Below are 22,518 nucleotides of genomic sequence, written 5' to 3'. Positions count from 1 at the left end.
CCGCTGCTCCAAAAGACAGAAGTGAAAGCAAAGTACAAAAACTTACCTCTTTAAATTTAACAACAGTAAGAGAAATCTCAAAAGACTGCTATGTCGTGTGTTGTCCTTGTGAAAGTCCCGATCTAGAAATTAATACGTGTTTAATAAAAGTGTTGTCTAATTTCCACTGAAAACTCTGCACTCCTGTCAGTATGTCATTAGTGTGGCGTCTGTCACAAGTGCACCTGCTGTGGTGAATGTCACGTGTCTAGAAGTAACTCCAGGGCTGGAGAGACGGCTCAGCCGTTAAAGGCCAGGCTCACAACCAAAAATATAAAATATAGACATAACGCCATAGCCTCCTGATTATGAATTTATTTCCTTTTTTTTTTTTCTTTTTTGCAGACATATAGAACCAATTATGGGGGTGAGAGGCCTACAGGGCTTTGTGGGAAGTACCTGCCCACATATATGTACCGTAGTAAATATCCGAGAGCTGGCAGAGCACCACCGGACCAAGTATCCTGGACATACTCCTACGATTGTGGTGGATGCCATGTGTTGCCTCCGGTACTGGTACACACCAGACTCTTGGATCTGTGGTGGCCAGTGGCGAGAATACTTTTCTGCACTGAGAGATTTTGTAGCAGCCTTCGAGTCCGCTGGCATCAAGCTGATATTTTTCTTTGATGGCATGGTGGAGCCGGGTAAGAGAGACGAGTGGGTAAAGCGAAGGCTGAAAAACAACAGGGAAATCTCCAAGATTTTCCACTATATCAAGTCAAAACGAGATCAGCCAGGCAGAAACATGTTCTTCATTCCCTCCGGGCTGGCCATATTTACACGATTTGCTCTAAAGTCTCTGGGCCAGGAAACTTTCTGTTCACTACAAGAGGCAGACTATGAGGTGGCTGCTTACGGTCTCCAGCACCACTGCCTGGGGATCCTTGGGGAAGACACTGATTACTTAATTTATGACACTTGTCCCTACTTGTCAATTGGCGACCTCTGCCTGGAGACCCTCGAAACCGTCATGCTCTGCCGAGAGACGCTCTGTGAGAGCCTAGGCCTCCACGTGGCAGACCTTCCTCTGCTGGCCTGTCTGCTCGGCAATGACATCACCCCAGAAGGCATGTTTGAAAGCTTTCGGTACAAATGTCTGTCCTCCTATGCCTCCGTGAAAGAGAACGCTGGCAAAAAAGGAAATATTATCTTAGCCGTCTCAGACTACATCTCCAAAGTTCTTCACTTATATCAAGGTGAGAAAAAGATAGAAGAGCTCTTACCCTTGGGACCAAACAAAGCTCTTTTTTACAAAGGAGTGACCTCATATCTTTTGCCAGGGCAGACATCTCCATGGTTAGTTCAAAAACCCAAAGTCGTAATAACAGACAAGCAAGTGGCAAGTTTAAACCCTGAGCCTAAGCAAGAGGTTCCCATGTGTGTAGATCCTGAATCCAAGCAAGATGTCCCTGTGTGTACCGATCCTGAGTCCATGCAAGAAGTCCCCATGTGCACAGACCCTGAATCCAAACAAGAAATCCCCATGTGCACAGACCCTGAATCCAAACAAGAAATCCCCATGTGCACAGACCCTGAATCCAAACGAGAAGCTTCCATGTGTCCATACCCAGAGGACAAGCAAAAGTTACCTTCAGAAACAGAGGCTCAACTTAACGTGCAAGTACTCATGTGCATGCACCCTGAAATTAAACAAGAAGACACCATGGATTTAGAACCCGAGATAAAACAAGTAACCATGGTTTCAGAGTCGGAAGTCTTAAAGGTAAGTGGATATGCTCCCCCACCCTCCACTTCAGAGTCACGTCTGAAAGTATACCCACTAGCGGATTTGCTCATGAGAATCTGTTGATCATCTGAAGGGGACCGAAGGAAGACCCAGACTGGAGCCTCTTAAGTCTGGTTAGGAAGCTGTCACCATATATATAATACTGTAAGTACATTTGATATTGCCTCATAAATGAACTGGGAAAGAGCTGTCGGGATTATGAGGAGAGGACATTGTGTGTTAAAGTATAATATAAAGAAGAGGTTTCCTGCCAGGCATTGGTGGTGCATGCCTTTAATGCCAGCACTTGGGAGGCAGAGGCAGGTGGATCTCTTGAGTTCCCTATTTCCAAAAAACCAAAAAAAAAAAAAAAAAAAAAAAAAAAAAAAAGAGGTTTCCCAGTGGAGTCAGGCCTTCAGGAGGACAGCACTTGCCTTGAGTAGGTCAAATGTGGGGTTGTGGGAACCCTACAGATGTAGTGATTAAATTAGTGTCACTTTGAGACATACTGGTAAACTACCTAGGGCTTGGGGAGAGGGAAATGCCAGGGGTCTGGGCTAATTCTAAGTCAACGTTCTGTAGGCCTTGAAGAGCTCACGCCAGTGGAGAGTCACTGTTGAGTATGTATCCTTTTTCAGTTGACTCTCCCAACAGCCCTGTGACAGGTACTTTTCTCTCCCCCCACCCAGCTCCCACATCATGGCTTCCCCCTTGCTAAGCACGTGCTAACCCTTGAGTTACATTCCCAGCCTTACTATCTTTGGGTACTTTTAATAAGTTGGGCATCCAAAGATTGAAAGCTGAGAACGAACCGTGATTTTTACCCAAACTTTGAGTACTACATTGTGTCACCATCCTTCAAGCTACAGGTCTAGGAACTCTGCCTTACTTTTAAGACAAGAGTCTCACCATGTGGCTCTGGTTGTCTGGGAACTAACTGTGCAGACCAGGCTGGCTTTGAACTTACAGAAATCCGCCTGCCTCTGCCTCCCAGGTGCTAGGATTAAAGTCATGCACCACCATACCTGGCTTTCTCTCTTTTCATAGCCAGTCTTTCTGAGTCTGAAAGACCCGCAGAGCGTGGACCTTCACGCTCCCACTCAAGAAAGGCGACACCCCAGATCACTCAGGAGAAGCAGTCCCGATGCAAATAGCATGAGGAATTTTTATTCCAAGTGCATTGGGGTCCACAGTCATCAGACTGAGGACCTCCAGGGCAGAATTAGTTAGTTAGCTCATCTTCTGTTATCTTACTAGGCCAAGATTACGTACTCAAGGGCCTGTCTGTTGTAAACAGCAAGGAGTGTGACCTTGCCTATTTACTGGCAGAGGACAGGGTCTGGGATTTGAGGTTTTTAGGACTTTTTAGATAGTATTTCTAAACTTTTAGCTTCCTGGGATCATTGGAGAGTTAGGCTGTATTTTTCCATCCTTTCAAGTCTTGTTATATCTTTCCACGTCTGTCTTTTTCCCTAATGGCCACAACCACATATACATGCTTCTTCTCTATCAGTAGTCTAGAAATTAGATTGGACAGTTTTCATGGTACTGGATAAACTATAATAAGTAAAGGCCAGGGCAAGAACAACACTTAAGGTGGTATTAATATGACTGAATTAAGAATCATAAGTGATAGGAGATGCCATTATGTATATATGTTTCTCATACTGGTTAATAATAAAGCACTGTTGGCCAATAGGGAAGGAAGATAGGAGGGACTAGGAGACAAGGGGAAATAGGAAGTAGTAAGGAGGGTCAGCATGGAGAGTCTGGAGAGAACAGAACTGCCATTCCTCCGCTCTCGGTAAGACCATGTGGAAATACATAGAAATGGGTTAATAATTAAGACAGAGCTAGCTGATAAGAAACTAGCACCTGGCCAACAGCATAATATTAAATACAGAGTCTCTGTGTGTTAATTGGGGCTGGCGCAGCAACAGGACAAGACCAGGCGGCGGGTGGAAAAACCATATTCCTTACACATAAGTACATAAGTTAACTGGAAACATGAAACTTTCAGTAGGGAGTGTTATATCTCAAGGTACACACAGTTGCCAAAATTGTCAATTTATTGGAGGAGTGAGTATACATAATTCATTGTTACTTTATAGGCAAATTTGTAAAAATACAAACTCTTTAAATTAAAGGCTGGGGATGGTGGCACATGCCTTTAATCCTAGGATCTCTGTGAATTCAAAGCCAGCCTGGTCTACATAGTAAATTCCAACACAGCCAGAGCTATGTAGAGAGACCCTGTCTCAAAAACAAAAACAAATAAACAGAAAAGTCAGAAGTGAAAGAGAGAATTGAAAATTAGAAGTGAATTTGCCATTAAAAAAAAAAATCTGTAAGTTGAACATCTATATTGGAGTTTACATTGGAAGAGCTTCTCATTTTCAGGGGAGGGAACATGCGAATTGGTGCCCAACAGTCTCCCTGGAAACATACGTATAAGGTTACACTTGGTAATACATATGTATATATAAATACACATATGCATGCGATAGCAGTTAATGAAAAAGAGGCCTTATAATTGAAGAAGAGTGGGAGGGAAGGGGATGGAAAAGAGAAACACTTTAATTAAATTTCACAAACAAACTAAAACCTGGTAGTAGGATTGCCGGGTTTAAAGAAACCTAACAGTGAAGTAGGCATTATGTCAAGTGTGTAGTAAAGAGAGGAGACCTGAATAGACCCGAGTAAATATTTGGTGTTTACTGATACCATCAGCGGTCAGACTTGTTAAGCACATTCTGTGTATCTGCTCATTTAAGCCGCAGTGATCAGTGGCTTTTTAAATAAAACTTGTGTTGTAAATAAACCAATGAATAGGGTGATTAAGACTCAATCTCAACAGTGAATCGACATAACTAGTTCTACTTAGGTGCATATAAATTAAATCCAAAAATCTGGTAGCCCAAGTCATTCTAACAAAATATTTTAAATGTCTTCTGATAAACAGTTTGGATTTAAAATTTTGAATAATATTGTAGACAAAACATAGACTTTATTCCCACAATGAAGAAATGAGCTCTTTATAGGGCAGAAGAAAAAAAAAACAAAAAAAAAAAAAAACCTACATGTAGGTCATTATAGATCCTTTGGTCTGAACTGTGACTTTACTGAGAAAACAGAATTTAAATCACATCTTATGGCCTGCCATGTAATGTGCAGGGAACAAATAAAGTGCTGGAAAATGGCTTTTGCTAATTATTAAAGCCAGGTGCAATGGAACATAAGCAAAAAGGGAGAGGGGGAGAAAGGCTGGACAAAGACTACACCACAGCTTGGAGCACCAAGGTGTTTGATATGAGAAGAGTTGAGTCCCATGAGCCAAGGGTGGTTAGTCCCAGTTGGAAATCGGGGATGGGTGTGTGGAGAAGGTAGGTCATGATGTGAGAGGCAAGGAAACTGTGGTAGGAAGGACAGGTGGGATTTCTCCTTCTAACGCACAGGGTGGAGGTGATGTCCCCCGGGGTGAGTATACAAAGAGATACAGGAGATTTGAGACCCGTGGGACCAAGAATGTCACGGTGAAATCTGTGGTACCCATTTGGGGCCTTACATGGGGAAGCAGACTCATCTGTTTCTGAGAAGACATGGTGGTCGGATGAGTGAGGAGTTGGTAAGGGGAGAAGCCATGCTGGGGCTAACAGAGGGACCCTCTGTAACAACCCTCGTGGAAAACAGTGAACGTGTTTACTGGGAGATCTCAAGTACACATAATAATAAGACACTGCACAGCAAGTGTAAGATTGGTAGATTGGAGGCCACAGGAGAAGGGTAATGCAAATAAAGTTTTGAACTTGTTAGTCCAAAAGAAAGGAAACATAAATACCACTTGATGTCATGTGTTTGAATGCCAGTTCCCCATTTGAGCATCATAGATAAACTGATAAGTGGTAGTGACTGTTTCTGTTTGAAACCCAGAAGTGTGTTTGTTTTCAAGGAGAAATCTGTTTGTTGTGTTTGAATCCCCAAAAGGCTGCCAGAATGCATCACGTCCACTCTGAGAGCTACCTAGTGTACAACATTATGAGCAGCGGAGAGATCGAGTGTAGCAACACCCTGGAGGATGAGCTGGACCAAGCTCTGCCCAGCCAAGCCTTCATCTACCGCCCGGTCCGGCAGCGAGTGTACTCGCTTCTACTTGGGGACTGGAAAGGTGAGAGCCAGTCGGTCTCTGATAAATGTAGGAGAGTGCATTCTCCATGGACAAGCAGGCAACAGGTTTTATTTGGCTGTAAAATCTGTATTTGAGAATGCTGCTAATGATTAAGACCACAAGACATTACTATCTAACTAGCACAATTGATCAGAGTCATTAATGAGAATTGCACCGTCACTATGAAATGTCATATTTCTATGTCTTAAAAGCATTTGTGCTTTTGAAAAACTGAAAACTTGTCTGCTACAGTCAGTCATATATGGTGTTTTGAGAGTACTATTTATGTACCCCTCAAAATAAGATTTTTCTAAATGGACATGCAAGGGCTTTATGTTCCTCCTACATCTAGTGACCCGTTGTCTTTACTCAGATGGAGCCAGCACTGGCCCAGTGGTCAAGGAGTGGTTTGTGTACCCTGGGAACTCCCTGAGGCACCCAGACCTTGTTCGGCCTCTGCAGATGACCGTTCAAGGTATGTACACCACAGTTGGCATTTTCTTAGGGCCACCAACCAGCTCCCAAATAATGACACAGAGACTTCTTACTAATTATGAAAGCTCGGCCTTAACTTAGGCTTGTCCCCCTAGCTCTTATAACTCAGTCTAACCTGATTCTGTTTGTCTCCGTTTTACCTCGGGGCTCTTTACTTTTCTTTGTTTCAGTATGTCTTGCTTTCCTGCTTCCTCCGTGTCTGTCTGTCTGTCTGGCCACTGGCTGGGCTGGCTGGCTCCCTGTTTCTCCTCACCCACCAGTCCTGCCTATCCCTCCTCTGCCTAGCTTTCAGCTTTTTATTAGACCAATCCAGTACCTTGGGCAGGCGAGGTAAAACAACAACACACCTTCACGTAATGAAACAAATGCAGTATAAAGAAATGTAACACACCTTTAAATAGTGAATCAAATACTGTATTCTGCGACGGTACAGCCTTAAGCTATCTATCTTTGGGTGCCATCTCAAGGAAGAACACACTATATGAATGTCTGTTTGCAGAATTACACCTTGCCTGATACTTGTTTCGATTCCTATACCCTGAAACACTCTAGAGATAAAGAGGTAGTAACTGATAGGCTCTGTAGGGGCGGTAGGTGGGGGGTGCGTGTTGGGGGTGTGAGGGTAGAGGTCGACACTGAGTGTCTGCTGTCCTATTTTTTAAAGGCAGAACTCGGAACACGTTGACTTGGCTAGACTTACTGAACAGTGAGCTGTGGTGATATTTTGTTTATGATCTAACAAATAAAGCTCGCCTAAAGATCAGAGTGCAAAGCTAGCCACACTAGTCAGCCACACAGGCCAGGCAGTGGTGGCGCACACACCTTTAATCCCAGCAGCCACACTAGTTAGCCATAGAAGCTGGGTGATGGAACACCTTTATTTAATCCCAGCAGCCGCACTAGTTAGCCATAGAAGCTGGGTGATGACGCACACACCTTTATTTAATCCCAGCAGCCGCACTAGTTAGCCATAGAAGCTGGGTGATGGTGGCCCTCACTAGACACAGGTGCCTTGCCTAAGGCTCCCAGCCTTTCTGTTGCTTGCCGCCTGCGTCTCCAAACTGGAAGACGTCACAGATAGCATGTGCGCGAGTGAACACAGCAACTGCCCTGTGAGGCCTGACAAACTTTGAGTTAACGCTGGGACTTTACGTTTGCTTGTGCTAGAAAATAGCAGCAACCATTTAAAACAAAACAAAACGCTAACAGGCAGAAAGAAGCCCACCATAAACATTGGGAGTGTTCCCGACAGATTCTCAGAAGCCCTTCACGACCTTGGAGTGTGATCTCTTAAGTACCAGTCTCTCAGGTGACAATCTCATTTTCTCTCTCTGTCTCAAAGAAAATGCTCCTCCTAAAATAATAACAAAACACGCCGTGGCGAATGAAACACTCTCGCCTTTTCAGGACCGCAGGAGACTCGCTGTGTTGTTTTGCTCCTGGTGGTGGGAGATTCACCCCCGGGAAGAGTGAATAACAGTGCTGGAAACAAAGGTTGAAAAAAGGACTTCCTTTGAGTCTCTGGCTTCTGACACCATTTGGTTAGCTGCTTTGTTTACACAGTGAACACACCAGACATTCTACCCTAGTTGCGCTGGACCTTTGGCATAGGCTTTCGATCAGTGCCCAGCAGAGAGCCACAGTTGCCGGGGAAGGCGCTGCCACCAGCACCTTCATATTTGTGTAGAGTTGCCACCCAGACTCACGGCAGTTTGTCCTCGTCGAGCTAACAAGTGAGGACCCCCTGCCTCCCCCCCCCCAGCAATTGTCTCTATGCGCCTGCATGATATAGAAACGGCACACTAAAAGTTACTGTTTATTTGTTTGGTGGCTTATATCCATAGACCTCAGGCAGCGTGGTGTTCAGCTTCATAGTCTCTGGCACATACACCTCTGGGGTCAGCAGGTTTGGTTGGACATGGCAGGAAAGACATTGCAAAGTCTTTGCAACAGATTCCTTTGTACATAGAAGTTTGAAATCCACCAATGTGGAGGGGTCAGAGCCCACCAAAGGGATGGGCCGATGGCTCTTCCTCAGGGCATGTTATCCTGTTACTAGATCCTTGAATGGGAGGGGTGTCCTTTCTGAAAAGCATCCCTAACTATAGGATGTGCAGCACAGCTGTAAGTTAAAGCCCCGCTTTACGCACAAACCTAGCTATTAAAGAGGTTAGGTCAGTGGGGTATGGCTGGCCCTGTAGGTTTGTTTGCTTTGAAAGCAGGAAGCCGTACCATATTCATCCTCTGCTTCTGTTAAACCTTGATGCTCCCAAGTAAGTCAGATGGGGGAGAGATGAATCATTCTTCATTGTGCTCCCAAAAGTCTATTCTGACCATGCTAAATGAATTTCTTTTTTTCAAGGGGGAACACCTAGTTTGGAAGTTTTGTGGCTGAGCCAAGAGCCGGCAGCACAGGCCCGGCGCCTAGACTCATTGCTGGCCTGCTTCAATCTCTCCTCCTCAAAAGAAGAGCTGCAGGCGATTGAAAGCCCTTTGAGGGCTCTGTGCTGCCTCCTAATCTACCTGTTTGTCCAGGTAAATGCCGAGCTCACGGTTCTCATATATAATGAATATATAGAGCTGACATAACTGCCGTGCGTTTCTGCCCGCCCCTTCCTGGAATGCTGTGAGTGTCTCCGTGGGTCAGTTCCCATGTCCTCCTTCCACGGAACACAAGTAACCCTTCACTACTTTTCACAACAAAAAGTGTGTCAACAAGTCAGCGGCTGTGTGTATATTTGTTCACAGGATTGGCTGTCCTCTTAGAATACTGTGATAAACCTAGAAGGATAAATTATAAAATATCGTGGATTAATGTAGTTGAGCTTAAATTAGTTTTTTTTTTAAATATCTATTTAATTTTATGTGTATGAGTGTTTTGCTCCACCCATTCTCTGTATGCATGTGTACCGCCTGCGTGCCTGCTGTCCGTGGAGGTCAGAAGAAGGCATCATATCCCCTGGGGATATGGGTGGTTGTGAGCCACCATATGGGTGCTGGGAACAGGACCCTGGTCCTTTGCAAGAGCAACAAATGCCCTCAATTGCTGAGCCTGTTCGCCTAAATTAGCCCTTTTGCTATGCAGCGTGGAGTAAAATTGCCTATCATTCATTATATGAAAACTGAATGGAAACAAGTTTGATTTGTTCCAGCTTACTTAACAAGACTTAAGTCTGATCCGAGGAAATCTTGGAAATGCATTTATACTAGTTACTTTGGCTGTTGCTCCAATGAAACTCCTGGCCAAAGCGACTTAAGAAAAGAAGAGCTGTTTTGGCTCACAGTTCGAGGGGACAATTTATCCTGACAAAGATCGTGGTAGCAGGAGCACAGGGCAGCTGGTCGCGTTCCTGTGGCAGAGTGGTAAATGCTGGTACCCGCTTTCCCTTTTTCATTCATCCTGGGGTCTCCACCCACGTTTTTGGCTCTTCCCCTTCAATTAACCCAGTCTAGAAACTCCCTCACCTGCATGCCAGAGGCTTGTTTTCACAGTGAATTCTAACCCTCATCGAATTAACAGTCAGGCTTAGTTACCTGTGAGAAAAGACACGTGAGAGTCAGGCTGTCCCCCAGGCAGGTGTTTTAAGAACAGGCCCCCAAACAGGAGTAATTGTGGGGAGAATTAAATGCTGGTGACCCCCAGTGCAAGCAGGGATAGCGGTCTATGAACGTTAGAATCTGTCTCAGATCCTACATTTGCAGGGCTTTGCTTTCATTGGTGTGAGGGTGATGCCTCCTTTGGAATAAGCATGGAAGAGGGTCGTGACAGGTCATTGTTACCAGACGCTAGTGACATGTGTCTTCACTTGAGTGGTAGCATGTGCCGGGCCAAGAGAGCGTCAAGGTCAGGGTGGCATAAAGCCAGGGTTCTTCCCGGCTTGTGGGGGCCATCCCAGGTGCCCTTGGTTAAATCTCCCGGATGGAATTGCCATTGTTCTGTTTCTTCCCCCTTGGATTTTGCTGCCGTAGTGTACCCCTTCCTGTCAAAAAGGGCTCTCGTGTAAGAGAACTGCTTCATAAGTAGTTGCTTCTACTTGGTCACAAGTGTGGTTGTTTTGCTGGCTGCTTTTATGTTGATCTGACATAAGTAGAGTCTTTTCAGAAGAGGGAACCTCCACTGGGAAGATGCCCCCACAAAATTGGCCTGTGGTACCTTTCCTTGACCAATGATCACGGGAGGGTCCAGCTCAACGTTGGTAGTGCCATCCCCAGGTTGGTGGTCTTGGGTGCTTTACAAAAGCAAGCAGAGCAAGCTATGTAAGCGGGCTAGTGAGCAGGTCCCCTCCCGGGGACCTGTTCCTGCCACCACGTGCTCTGACTCCCTTTGATGGTGCACTATGATTTGTATTAATCACTCCCCCTCGCTGCTACGATGGATCAGATACCCTACAGGAGCAACCTAAGTGAGAAAGGGTCTATTTAGGTACCATTTGAGGAGGCACAGTTCATTATGGTGGAGAAGGCGAATTGCTTTCACACTCAGGAAGCTAAGAAAACCAACGCTGATGCTGAGCTCGTTATTAGTCAGGACCTCTGCCTGTGGGATGGGTACCACCCACATTCGGCATGGGCCTTCTCTCGGGGTGAAGCCTTCCCAGACACAACTAGGAGTGTGTTTCCATGGTGACAGGAAGTCCAGTAGAGATGGCATTGAAGAGTTACTGTCACAGTGGCTCAGCACAGACGGTGTCAGCCTCGGGACTGTATGAGGTCAGGTGGGCAGAGGCACCGTGTCTCTGGGTCTCCTCATCCCACGACTTATTTTAAAGGTCAAATGTTATTTTTCCTCCACTGTGCATATATATATATGCACATGTATGTTTTCCTGTGTGTGCACCCCGTCTATGTTTGTGTGTCCATGTGTGTAGTACATATAAACTGTGCTGTTCACTGTCAGTAGGCTCACACTGGCCTCTTTCTGTGCTTTGCAGGTAGACACTCTTTCCCTGGAAGACCTGCACGCATTTATTGCTCAGGCCTTGTGCCTCCAAGGAAAATCAACCTCACAGCTTGTGAACTTACAGGTATAGTCATAGTGGTTTATCACAGCCAAGGAGGTGACCACGCTGTGATCACAGGGTCGGCCTCCTTTGTAGCCTTTTCCCTGTTGTGGTTGGCCAGCGTGTTTTGGTGAAGGACGGTGGTCCTCTTTCAACAACTGCTGTACCCTTGCTGAGGGATCAGCTCGTTCCAGGTCCTGACCTGGTCGCCTCAGTTTGAAGGAAAGCCTTCATCAGACTCTTTGGAGTCGGAGAAACAGAGCCTGCTCTGGTCCAGGCCCACCTGTCACATCCCTGTGTGGGCAGCAGGCGGGGGCCAGGCTGCCCTTCCTGTGTTCACTTTGTAGCTCTGTTATTTAGGAGGGTGGGGCTTCAGGGCCTGGCACAGCACAGTGACTTCAGGTCCACCATTTAAAGCAGCTTGTGTTGAGCACACAGTAGTTCAGGATTGCTTTAAAACTGTATAAATGTGCACGCATGTATTAAAAATGCAAGGTTGGACTATATGTATAAAGATCTGTGTACATGTTTCCACACCTACCTTCTCTCTGTAGCCACAGGTTCCCCAGTTAACCATAGATTGAAAATATATATATATTTTTAAACTGCATCTGAACTGGACATGTACAGACTTTCCCCGTCATTATTCCCCAAACAATACAGTGTGGGTGGAGTTTTTCGTCAGGGTCACCAGCCAGCTCTCAAATATCCACACAGACTTATTAGTAATTATATATAAATGCTTGGTCGATTAGCGCTTATAGTTTAAATTAACGCATTTTTCTTATCTACCCTCTGCCACACAGCAGCACCTTCTTTCAGCACGGAACGTTCCTCTTCCTTCTCTCTGCCTGTCCTCCCCTTCTTCTTCCCAGTGTCTTCTTAGTCTGGTTCTCCCACCTTCCCTTACCCTGCCTAGCTATAGGCCAGTCAGCTTCTCTGTTAACACAATCACAGTGGCATAAATCCACACAGTTATGTAAAGGATTATCCCACAGTACAGCGTGACAACTATTTACATTACACTGGATATAATTAATTGAGAGGTGACCTGAAGTATATAGGAAGGAGCATGTCTGCAGGGTATGTGCAGACCCTGAACCATTTTGTTTTGGGGGGGGGGGGTTCTAGCAGTGGACACATTTGGGTGACTTGTTCTCTTAGACTGAGTGCAACTCCCTCAGGAGGGAGGGAGGGAGAAAGGAGACACCTGCCTAGCCAGCCAGCACAGCTGAATCAACCTGGTAATCAGTGGAATGGCAGATGCCACAGCTACATTGCCCTCACATTCCTAGGTCATTCTGAAATTATTTTCTTACCAGGATCTTTGTGATCAAAATAGTAGTCTCTCCATTTCAAGACTCTAATCATCTTTAAATTTTTTTGTGACCTTCCGGGCAAACTTTGATAACTTAAGTTGTAATGGTTCCAGGAGTGAGGAAGAACTGTAGGTCTAGGATGATACTAACCTGCTTTTCTGTCAGCCAAGCAGTAACTGTTGCAGATTCAGCCAGTATTGCACAGCTAGCGTCCTCTCGGGCACTTGCACTGGTACATTGCAAGTCCGGGTGTCTCACTTCACAGCAGCTAGTCCATCAGTGTTGAAGAGGAACGTGAAAGTCATGCCAGAGCTCCTTGAGTCCCTGCCTCTCGGCTGCACTTTGGATAAGTCTTAGGAGCAGCTCAAGTGATGAGCTCAGCAAGGAACAACAGGCTCAGAGCCTGTGAGGTTAGATGTGACGGGCAGAAGGATGGGTCTGGTTTCTCCTCCCTCCCTTCTCTGTTTTTACCCTTATCCTCCTCCTCTTTAACTTCACCCTTTCTGCTGTCTCCACCTTCTGGCTGGAAAACTTGTCTGTTAGGGAAGATTTCCATGTGTCCTGACCTCATGCTGGGGTAGCTTCCTCTAGGCAAGTCCACACCAGAGAAAGGGAGTTACACACAGGTGAAACCAAAGCCATGTCTCTTGAAGACCCTGGGAATGCCTGAGCAGGAGCCTGCATTTTGAAGTTGGGTGCCTACAGCCAGAGTGCGGAAGAGCTCTGGGTCTTGGCCTCTGAGCATAGCCTTGGAACACCTACCCTAGAGGTACTTAGAAGAGCCTAGAGATGGAAGGCGGGAATGCACTGCCCAGTGAGAGCCCTGACTTCTGAAAGGAGTCTCTGCAGGGGAAGGCGCCAACACAGGATGAGATGGCTGAAAAAAGAGCAGAGCAGGCGGAAATTTAACCTGTCTACTCTTAGAGCAGTGGATCTCCAGGAGACCCCTGAGCTGCCCCAGGAAACCTCAGGACCTCTCTTTTTATGTAAATTCATCATCCATGACCTTTATCTTGTGCTGTGTTTTTTTGTGAGTCCTTTCTGGAAAGGAAGAGAACCGATTTTCCTGTGCTCCTGTTGATTATGGATTCTGCCTTAGAGAGAGGTAATGTGAGCAGATGCAGATGGTGGTCGGAGGCTAGAAGTGAAGGACACTTAAGCCGTTGGTTCTCAGAGGGTGCTAGTAGTATCATTGAAATCCGTGTAGTGCCTGCTCCTGTACAAAGACCTGGGTTCTGTCTCCAGCACCAAACTCAGAAATCATGGAGCAGAGCACGCCACCCACAGCCTAGGGAGGATGCAGTGTTTCAGAAAAGGCTGGCAAACATGTTGAGCAGAAGGCATGTCCTCCCTCCCAGTCCAGAGTGGTGTAGCTGCTCGAGCGGTTGCTGGTGGGGTGAGTAGGACAGCAAGAGCCAACAGAATGGGTGACTTTTCTGCCAGAACGGAAAGAAAGTGACCGCAGCCAGGCCTGAGTGCTGGGAGGGCTGAGAAATGCAGGCTTGATACCTGCATTTCACTGATTCTCTGTGTTTTGTTGTTATTGTTGATTTGTTCCTTTGATTTCAGTGATTCCAGTCCCGTTGTTGATTATTTCTTCCCATATGCTTTTTTGGGGTTTTATTCTTCTTGTTACAGAGCTTTCAGGTGTGTCAAGTAACTGACACAAGAGCACTCATGGACACGCACGCACGCACGAACGCACGCTTCTGTGAACTTGCCTCTGGGAACTCCATTGAGTTCCATGGGCTTGGGTATGTTGTGTCTTTATTTCCATTCAGTTTTAAAAAGGTTTTAATTTTCTTTTTGACTCTTGATTTTTGTGTTGACCCAACTCATGTTACTTGTGTCTTTGCTCCGGATGTGCTCATCTGGGGTTACAGTATAGGTTAAGATTTGTCGGTTGTATTCTTCTAATTCAGTTTGCCTCTCTTCTTTTAAGTGGATGTGTCTGCACTGTTAGGAAGAGTCTAGGTTGTAACACAGTTATGATGTTGCCATCTGTTACACTGTTGTTCCAGGCACCAGGCTCTATCTGCACTCTACCCCTGTGGGTTGAGTACCAGATACAACTCCAGGAATTAGACCACTCCAGTAATATAGTTGCAGGTAACCACAAAACAGATTAATTTAGGGATTAATTTAGAAAGTAAATGGACCCCAATCGCGCTATGAATACTAACAAGGCTAGTGTGAATGCAGAGAAGAAGAGGTGAACAGTCACGGCAAAACCAGCAATGAGCATTGGGTGGTTAGATGGGAAGCAGAGGAGAGAGCCGGGCATGCAGAGCAATGGTAATCACTAAGGCAAAAGGTAAATGGGGCACATACTCCGTGATTGTAAATCAAGTCAGCTGACAGCTTTGGGAGACCAAGGGGAATAGGTATCTGGATGCAGGAAAAGGGAAAGGGAGAGAGTAAGATCGTGTGATGTGAACAGTAGGGGACAGTGTTGGTCTGTCGCTGTGCTCTACTGTAGCATATAGATAAGAAATAGCTGTGGTGGGAAGGAGAGCAGGAAGACGGAAGAGAATGTGAGCATGAGCCTGAAGGTGGCTTTCTTCCCCTGCTGCTCCGCTGGCCTCCCTCCTCAGTCTTGGTGTAGATTGTGTTCCCTAGTGCTTCTAAAATGGTCTCATATTCCACCCCCCCCACCCCTCCACCTCCCACCTCCTGTCGTGTGGAATTTTCTTGACTGTTGCAGCGGCTGTGGAGGGCTGAGGTAAACTCGGTCCAGCTGAGGCTGCTACCCTCCCACAGGGTTGGTAGCTGCTGGTGGCTGTGTAGCTCCCTCAGCAATTTTGTCTTTCCTCATTTGGGGTGTCGGTGGTGTGTGTGGTGTGCCCGGGAGCAGTCACTGGGAACCCCTGATGTGAAATTCCTACCACTGCTGTTCTGTAGATTTCCTGGCAGGAGTTTTTAGCCCAGTTTCCTTGTGGGGGGCGGGGTGCAGCTTTGGGAGGAGTGGCGGTTTGAGTGGCAGCATCGAACCCATTCATGGGTCCTGTGGCAGAAGAGACTTGTTGAGGTGTTGATCAAATCTATTTCAGGACTTGGAAAAGTGGCAGATGGAGTGATAAAATATTCATATTCCCTTTAATTCCCAAAGGGTAATCAGCGTCTCAGTCCAATGTGGCTTCTGTTCTGCCATCTTATCCAGAAGTCCTCTAAAAGAGAATTCTCCAGGGAATTACAAAACCAAAACAAAACAGTAAACTCCTAGCATCAGGATGAAAGACCCACATGCTGAATTCAATTGCATTTCCATATCATCATAACCAGTGAACACGTGGACGCTGACTTATGAAAACAATACCATTTTTCATAATTTTTCCACTAAATTGAATAGTCTAAGTACAAGTTAAACATATGTATGATCTGTAGGCCCAAACTTTCGGTCTTGCTAGGTGTACATGCCTTTAATCCCAACTCCTGGGCGGGAGGCAGAGGCAAATTCCAGGACAGTCAGGGCTACGAAGAGAAAGCCCCGCCCCCCCCAAAATTATAATCTTATTGAAACAAGTGAAAGAAAAGGTCATGCATGTGGAGTTCAGAGGACAACTTCCAGGATTCAGTTCCCTTTATTCATACAGTAAATGAAAAACATGGAGGGTTGTATTAATGGGCTTTAGAAATATTTTATTCAATCCAGTTCTGATTGTGGTAGACTCTGCAGACCAAGCATAGAAATTTTACGTTAATGAAGAGCATCTACAGACCCTACAAAATATTCCCAGTGTCTCCTTCTAAAGAATGGGAACTTTCAGAGTCACACCTCTAAAAACTGTCCATAAGCTAAACCCCTCCAGGGTAAAAGTTAAATTTGCAGTGCTCAGAGTTCATGATAAACAACTTTTTTCCTTAAGGAGACAGGGTCTCGGACTGTATCCCCTGCTGGCCTGAAACTCGCTGTGTAGACTGAGGTAGTCTCAACGTTGTGGCTGTCCGCCTTGGCCTCCTCAGCTGTGGAACTGTAGCCATGTGCCACAGTACTTGTGGTATAGTCTTGAAATAACTGTCAGATCCATTTAAGTGAGGCCTTGCCTATGAAAGCGCTAAAACGTGTCGCTTTCTCTTACTTTTTCCAGTTGTAGTAACTGTGTTAGATATGTAATGGTGTTTGAGGTGGCATTGGCCAGTGTAAGCAAAGCAGATTTCCAGAAGGTGACTGGTTCACCTGTTCCCCAGTTCCCATGAGATTTCTTGGACATTTGTGGTGTTGATGCCTGTGGTGGATTCAGATTCCAGATTTGTGGGGAATACATATGGCTTCTTGTGGGATTGTGGAACCCTTTGTAACATAAAGGGTGGCTTCTCCATTGAGAACAGAAGGAGGTTGAACATAAACATCAATTTAGCAAAGAAAAGAAGTAGTTCCTGTCAGCAAGAGATACTTTTTCTTCTTGAGATTTTATTTTATTTTATTTTATGTGTATGAATATTTTGCCTGCGTGTATATCTGTGCACCATGTACACCTCCTTGTTCTACCTGCAAAGGCCAGAAGAGGGCATTGGGTCCTCTGGAGCTAGAGTTAACACACAGTTGCCACGTGGGTCCTCTGGAAGAGCTCTTAACCACTGGCACATCTCTCCACAGCTGAGGCAAGATACTCTTAATTTGTAAAAACTCAGGCACCAGTCTTTTGAGATTACATATATGCCATTTTGTTCTTAAATGGTATTGAGTTGCAATAAGATTAAGTATGGTGTTTTTGTTTTTGTTTTTGTTTTTTTTTTTTTTTTTTTAGAAACACAGGGAATATCTCTCCCTTTCCCTTTGAAGAAAGTTTGTTCAGGGGAACAAACCTGACAATACATTATTTTGTAAGTTCTACCTAGTGCCCAAATCTTCCTAGAGCAGTGTCTTAGTTACTTATCTGTTGCTGTGACATCATGACGAAGGCAGCTTAGAGAAGAAAGCATTTAATTGGGGGTTTGCTCACAGTTCCAGGGGGTGAGTACAGTCCTTGACCATCATGGTGGGGAGCATGGCGGTAGGCGGGGACAGCACAAGGGCAGTAGCTGAGAGCTTACGTAGGATCCACAAGCCCAAGACAGACGGAGGGACGGACGGACGGACGGAGGGACGGACGGAGAACTGGGAATAGTATGGGCTCTTGAAACTTCAAGGCCCACCCCCAGTGGTGCACCTCCAACAAGGCCACACCTCCTAATCCTTTCCAAACAATTTCACCAACTGCCAAGCAAACATTCATTCAAACCATCACAAGCAGGATGGCTATGTTCCAGATGTGCATAAGGAGAGAGGCCAAGAGAGTGCCTGCTGCCCTGGAGGGTGGATGGTGAGCAAGGGCGTGTGCCTGGACTGGGCTCCCATCACGCTTGTCTGGCCTAGCTTGTTCCTCAGTCCCCTTTCAGTCAGACGGTTCAGGCTGTGGCAAGACTTGGCATGGCGGGGGCTCAGGCCCTCGAGCTACCTTTTTTGCTGCACACACCTAACTTCTGCATTGAGCTCTCTGTCTCGAGCTTCCTGTGCGTGTCTGTCTGTCTCCACAGCTGGATTACATTAACTCCAGGGCTGTGCAGCTGGGGTCCCTCCTCGTCCGTGGCCTCACCATGTTGGTACTGGTGAACAGCGCATGTGGCTTCCCCTGGACAACAAGCGAATTCATGCCCTGGAACGTCTTTGATGGCAAGCTTTTCCATCAGAAGTACCTGCAGTCTGAAAAAGGATATGCTGTGGAGGTTCTTTTGGAACAAAATGTGAGTTCTGGTTATTGTCTACTGGAACCATGAGTAAGTTCGACGTCAGCCACTCTAGTGTGCCTGGAAAGCCTGCCCATCCTGTTAGTCAGGAAGCTTTAAAAAGATGGGCATGTTCTCCAGAGTCATCCCCATCACCTCACACAGCTGTTAAGACTGTGCTTACATTTCTGTAACTGATGTCCACGCGTGAGGTTGGCTCGGTCTGGGAGTATCAGTTGGTGTCCTCATAGGTGACTGCTTCTGTAGGGAGAATGGGCTGAAAGAAGGGCTTGCAGTGTCTGCAGAGGGGTCCCCAGTCAGCAGAGTCACTGGGGAGACTCCTGCTACAAAAGCCTGCCCGTGTCCTGGGGACACTAACTGCTGCCCCAGCTTTCTAAGTACAATTGCTTCATGATTCCTGGAAGATTTCCAAATGAGGCTTCCCGCCAAGCTCATTTGGAATGTTTTATTACCCACAGGGATGAGAAGGCGGTGTGATTGTGAGAGAACATGCTGATCTGTTAGATAAAACACTCCCAAGTTTTCACACCAAAGGGAAAACATTTGGCAATGTGTTGCTGTCACCATTTCTCACCAAAGTTCCAGGGTATTGAAGGATTTGTGAGTGTTCAGAACTTGGAGGAGCAGGACAGGAGGAAAGCCCTTTCTCAGATTCAGGCTTTGCTCTAGCAGTGGCTTAGGGAGCTGCAGCCCTGGCATCTCCAGTTTGTTTGTGATTCCTCCTTGAGCACCCTGAACCCACTTAAAAGAATCAGCAAATACAAATAAATACACAGGTAATTCAGGAGGCTATGAGACCAGCACTGATGTTCATATCCCAATCTGCCACTGTTTGATGACCCTGGCATCTCCACTCAGTGTTCTTAGATTGTCACAAGAGTAGATTTTCCGTAACGACTGCTTAGTCTGTGATGTCTAGAAGCAGGCATCATAGGTGCTTGGTGCTGTCTCCAGGGGACTCAGGAGGGGAACAGTCATCTAAGACCCTCTTGAGGTCAGGCCAATGAAGAGCTGCAGCTAAGCTGGTTGATATCCTGGGGACAGAGACCATTAGTAGGTTGTCCGTCCCCCATCCCAGCCACCTCACCCCCTACTCTTTCATCTGGTCTGTTTGCAGAGATCATGGCTCACCAAGTTCCACAACCTGAAGGCAGTGGTCTGCAAGGCCTGCTCAAAGGAGAGCCGACGCATTGTAGGCAGAACCCACTGGAACACTCACTACACAGGTGGGCAAGGTTTGAGCACTTCCCTTACTGTCGCTTAATGTGCTGGGGCCCCAGGCAGATGTACCCCGCTTTCCTGTGATTTACTGATAAAAGAATGATGAAATTATGACAGATGATATGATTTGGCTGCACTCATAGCTTAAATTCTGGTCCCATAAAGAAAAACATTTCAAGAAGGATTCCTCTGTGAACTGAATAAAGAACTCTTTCTCTAATGCACCATCTGTTTCCCACAACTTCCCCAATTAAAGGCTACATGGATATCGTGTGTCTATGCAACAAAAGTTCAGGGTTAGCCTTTCTCATAACAAATGGACACTAGAATAATTCAGTATGTGTATACATACATGCGTGCACTGATGAGTATTAAAAGAAAAAAAAGTCATGAATTTGAAGGAGAGTAGGAAATGGCAAATGGGAAGGTTTAGAAGGAGGGAAGGGAAGGGAGAAATTTGCAATTATAATCTCAAAAGGAAAACATTAAACAGCATCTATAAAAGACTCATGGTTCTGTCACCTAAAATGGCAACTGTTGAAAGATAATACGCTTTTGAAGTACCTTCCTGTTCCAGCTCAGGAGTCTCACCCTTCCACATAGTATTCACGACATTAAACAGTGGCCAATCTTTTCTCCGCTACTGTCAATGTTTACAGGGGGTCCTAGACAACCAAGGGGCTCTGCATTGAGGATGTCAGTAACAGGCACTAAACTGACTTCTGGTGGGGAAGAGTGGGTATAGATCTGAGTGAATTGCAACAGGAGAGAAAGCAAGGAAGGTCGGTAGGATTGGGGTATAGAATTCTTATGCTCAACTTAAAAGAGTTGATGTCTGTATCCATTCCAGATTGAGGAACTTTTGAAGGTTTTGAAGTGGTGTTATCAGAAATGTACCCTTAGGATAGCAGCTACTTTGGCAGTGGAGGGAGATGGGATCAGGAGATGGCTGGCCCAGGGATGGTGGCCCTGGGGGAAGGACCTGTACCCTTGCAGTATCTCAGGCATCACATAAATTATGCTTCTATCTTTCCCCTCACTCGTGAGTGCATCTAGTAATGTGGGTATATCGCTTGGGTCCTTGTCCTTTTTGTCCCCAATGGCCCCAAACCAAAGGAGTTCAGTCTCTGAAGGTCCTGTCAGCCATGTGTTATACTTGGGGGTTCCTGGCCAAATGCCACAGTGCCTAGCAGACACACCCCAGAGTCTGTGGTTGGCACTTGTGGTAGGAACTCATTCCCTTTCTGTGGAGCATGCAAAATAAAGATACCTTAAAAAGTACAAGATCACACGTGGTGCATGTGTGGGGAGCATGGAGGGGCTCGCCACATCCCAGGAATATGGTGTTACCTGAAGAGACTGGAGGTGTGCCTCCTTGTTGGGGAAAATAGCTTTTGCAATTGTTGCCTCTGGAGCACAGTCTGGGTAAGCAACAAGACTCCATTTTAAAGACACATGGTGAGATAATTCTTAGTACTGGTCACAATCTACCATTTGGCTTCTGCACAGATTGCCTGCACCTCTTCTGAGGCCTTTGTCTGCAGCCCTTGTCCCATTCTGCTGCTGTGAGCACACTGAAGGTTTACTAGCCTGGTATCACTAACTACACTATTAAGTGTGAGACAAAAGAGTGATGGTGTGCTGATGTGTTGACCATGTTCCCACAGGGAGGCTGGGGAGACAGGGCTCCAGCTCCCACAGGACAGGCTCCACACATGGCCATCCTGGGCAAGGGCAGCCATGGAGAGATCAGGGTTCAGGTAAGAGGCTCCCACACCAGCCATCAACTGCTCATAGGCGCCGCATTCCTTTATGCTGTGTTTGTGCTGAAACCTGTTTCCTGTGTTTGAAAACAAGTTGTGCATTTGCAATTAGAAGACATACCAGTGTGTTGGCATACCTAATCCTTTGTTTAACGGAATAGAGACAAGTGACAATAATCTTGCTTGATGGTGATATGTCTGCTTTATTTTCTACCAATTCATTCATCTCATGAATGCTCAGTTTTTATAATTTACTCAAAGGCTTTTCTAAAGGTTGCTAATAGAGGGCTCAAGTAGAAGTGTCCGGCTATCTTTCATGTCGTGGATTACATTTATAATGTTAGAAATGCATCTTATGTCATATGGGTGTATTCATAGTCACACTATACTTAATTTGATATGCAATTATTTCCACTCAACTATATAGAGAACCTCTATATAGTGGGACTTTCAGCAGTCCTGTGTGCAGCAGGCTCAGGCCATTGCTATGATGCTCTGAGGAAGGGCTCTCCCCAGGCTGTAGACAGCACACATGTACAGTGTCAAGGCTTAGGTCCTCAAGTGTGGGTATTGAGCAAACTTTGAAGCTGCTATATAGTTTAGGATAATCCAGTTCCTGGTGGGCATCTTTGAAAGGTTAACCCCCGGGAGAAAGAGGAGCACCACCAAGTAGACTTAGGATGACTTTGGGCTTTCCTTGAACTAGCTGAACGTACACAGAGTACTCCACCACTCCTGACACTGACTGCCTTCTGCTGAAGTTCCCCTGGAGCTCTCCACCATAGCCTGGGTCCAGGGTTCCCTGCCCCACTACCAGCCGGCCCATGACCCTGAGCTGACCCAGATAGATGTTTGTCCATAATAATGGCAAGGGAGAGTCAGAGGTCTGACTAGGTAGATGTCTCTCAAGGCCAAAGACCACTAAAACTAATGAAAACCTATAGGCCTTCTTTGTAAAGCTGACTGTGACACTGGTAATGGCTTTATCCACTTGGGTTAGATAGGGTCTAGGTGTAGCTATCTGCATGTCCCACCCTGGAAATGTTTAAGCAGCCTGGGT

The 22,518-nt window shown here is 46.0% G+C and overlaps 1 protein-coding gene across 5 annotated transcripts in view; it reads left to right on the top strand.

Annotated features, from left to right (window-relative positions):
* The first annotated feature begins 385 nt into the window (after positions 1 to 385).
* The window catches only part of Fam120b (family with sequence similarity 120B), a 417,663-nt gene continuing 395,530 nt past the window's right edge, over positions 386 to 22,518 (top strand). For 3 of the 5 annotated variants that reach the window (XM_051206098.1, XM_051206097.1, XM_051206096.1), the window contains exons 1-8: positions 386 to 1,765; positions 5,753 to 5,933; positions 6,307 to 6,408; positions 8,791 to 8,963; positions 11,360 to 11,452; positions 18,265 to 18,471; positions 19,592 to 19,700; positions 21,363 to 21,455. In XM_051206098.1, the coding sequence (XP_051062055.1) occupies positions 401 to 1,765; positions 5,753 to 5,933; positions 6,307 to 6,408; positions 8,791 to 8,963; positions 11,360 to 11,452; positions 18,265 to 18,471; positions 19,592 to 19,700; positions 21,363 to 21,455 (2,323 nt within the window). In that variant the 5' untranslated portion in view covers positions 386 to 400. The remainder of the gene's footprint in view (positions 1,766 to 5,752; positions 5,934 to 6,306; positions 6,409 to 8,790; positions 8,964 to 11,359; positions 11,453 to 18,264; positions 18,472 to 19,591; positions 19,701 to 21,362; positions 21,456 to 22,518) is intronic. The other 2 variants (XM_051206101.1, XM_051206100.1) reach the window with 1 other exon arrangement.

The sequence above is a fragment of the Phodopus roborovskii genome, unplaced genomic scaffold (assembly GCF_943737965.1).
Source record: "Phodopus roborovskii unplaced genomic scaffold, PHOROB, whole genome shotgun sequence".
Classification (NCBI taxonomy): Eukaryota; Metazoa; Chordata; class Mammalia; order Rodentia; family Cricetidae; genus Phodopus; species Phodopus roborovskii.
The sequence above is the reverse complement of the archived record's forward strand: the minus strand, read 5'-3'. Positions and strand labels throughout refer to the sequence as shown.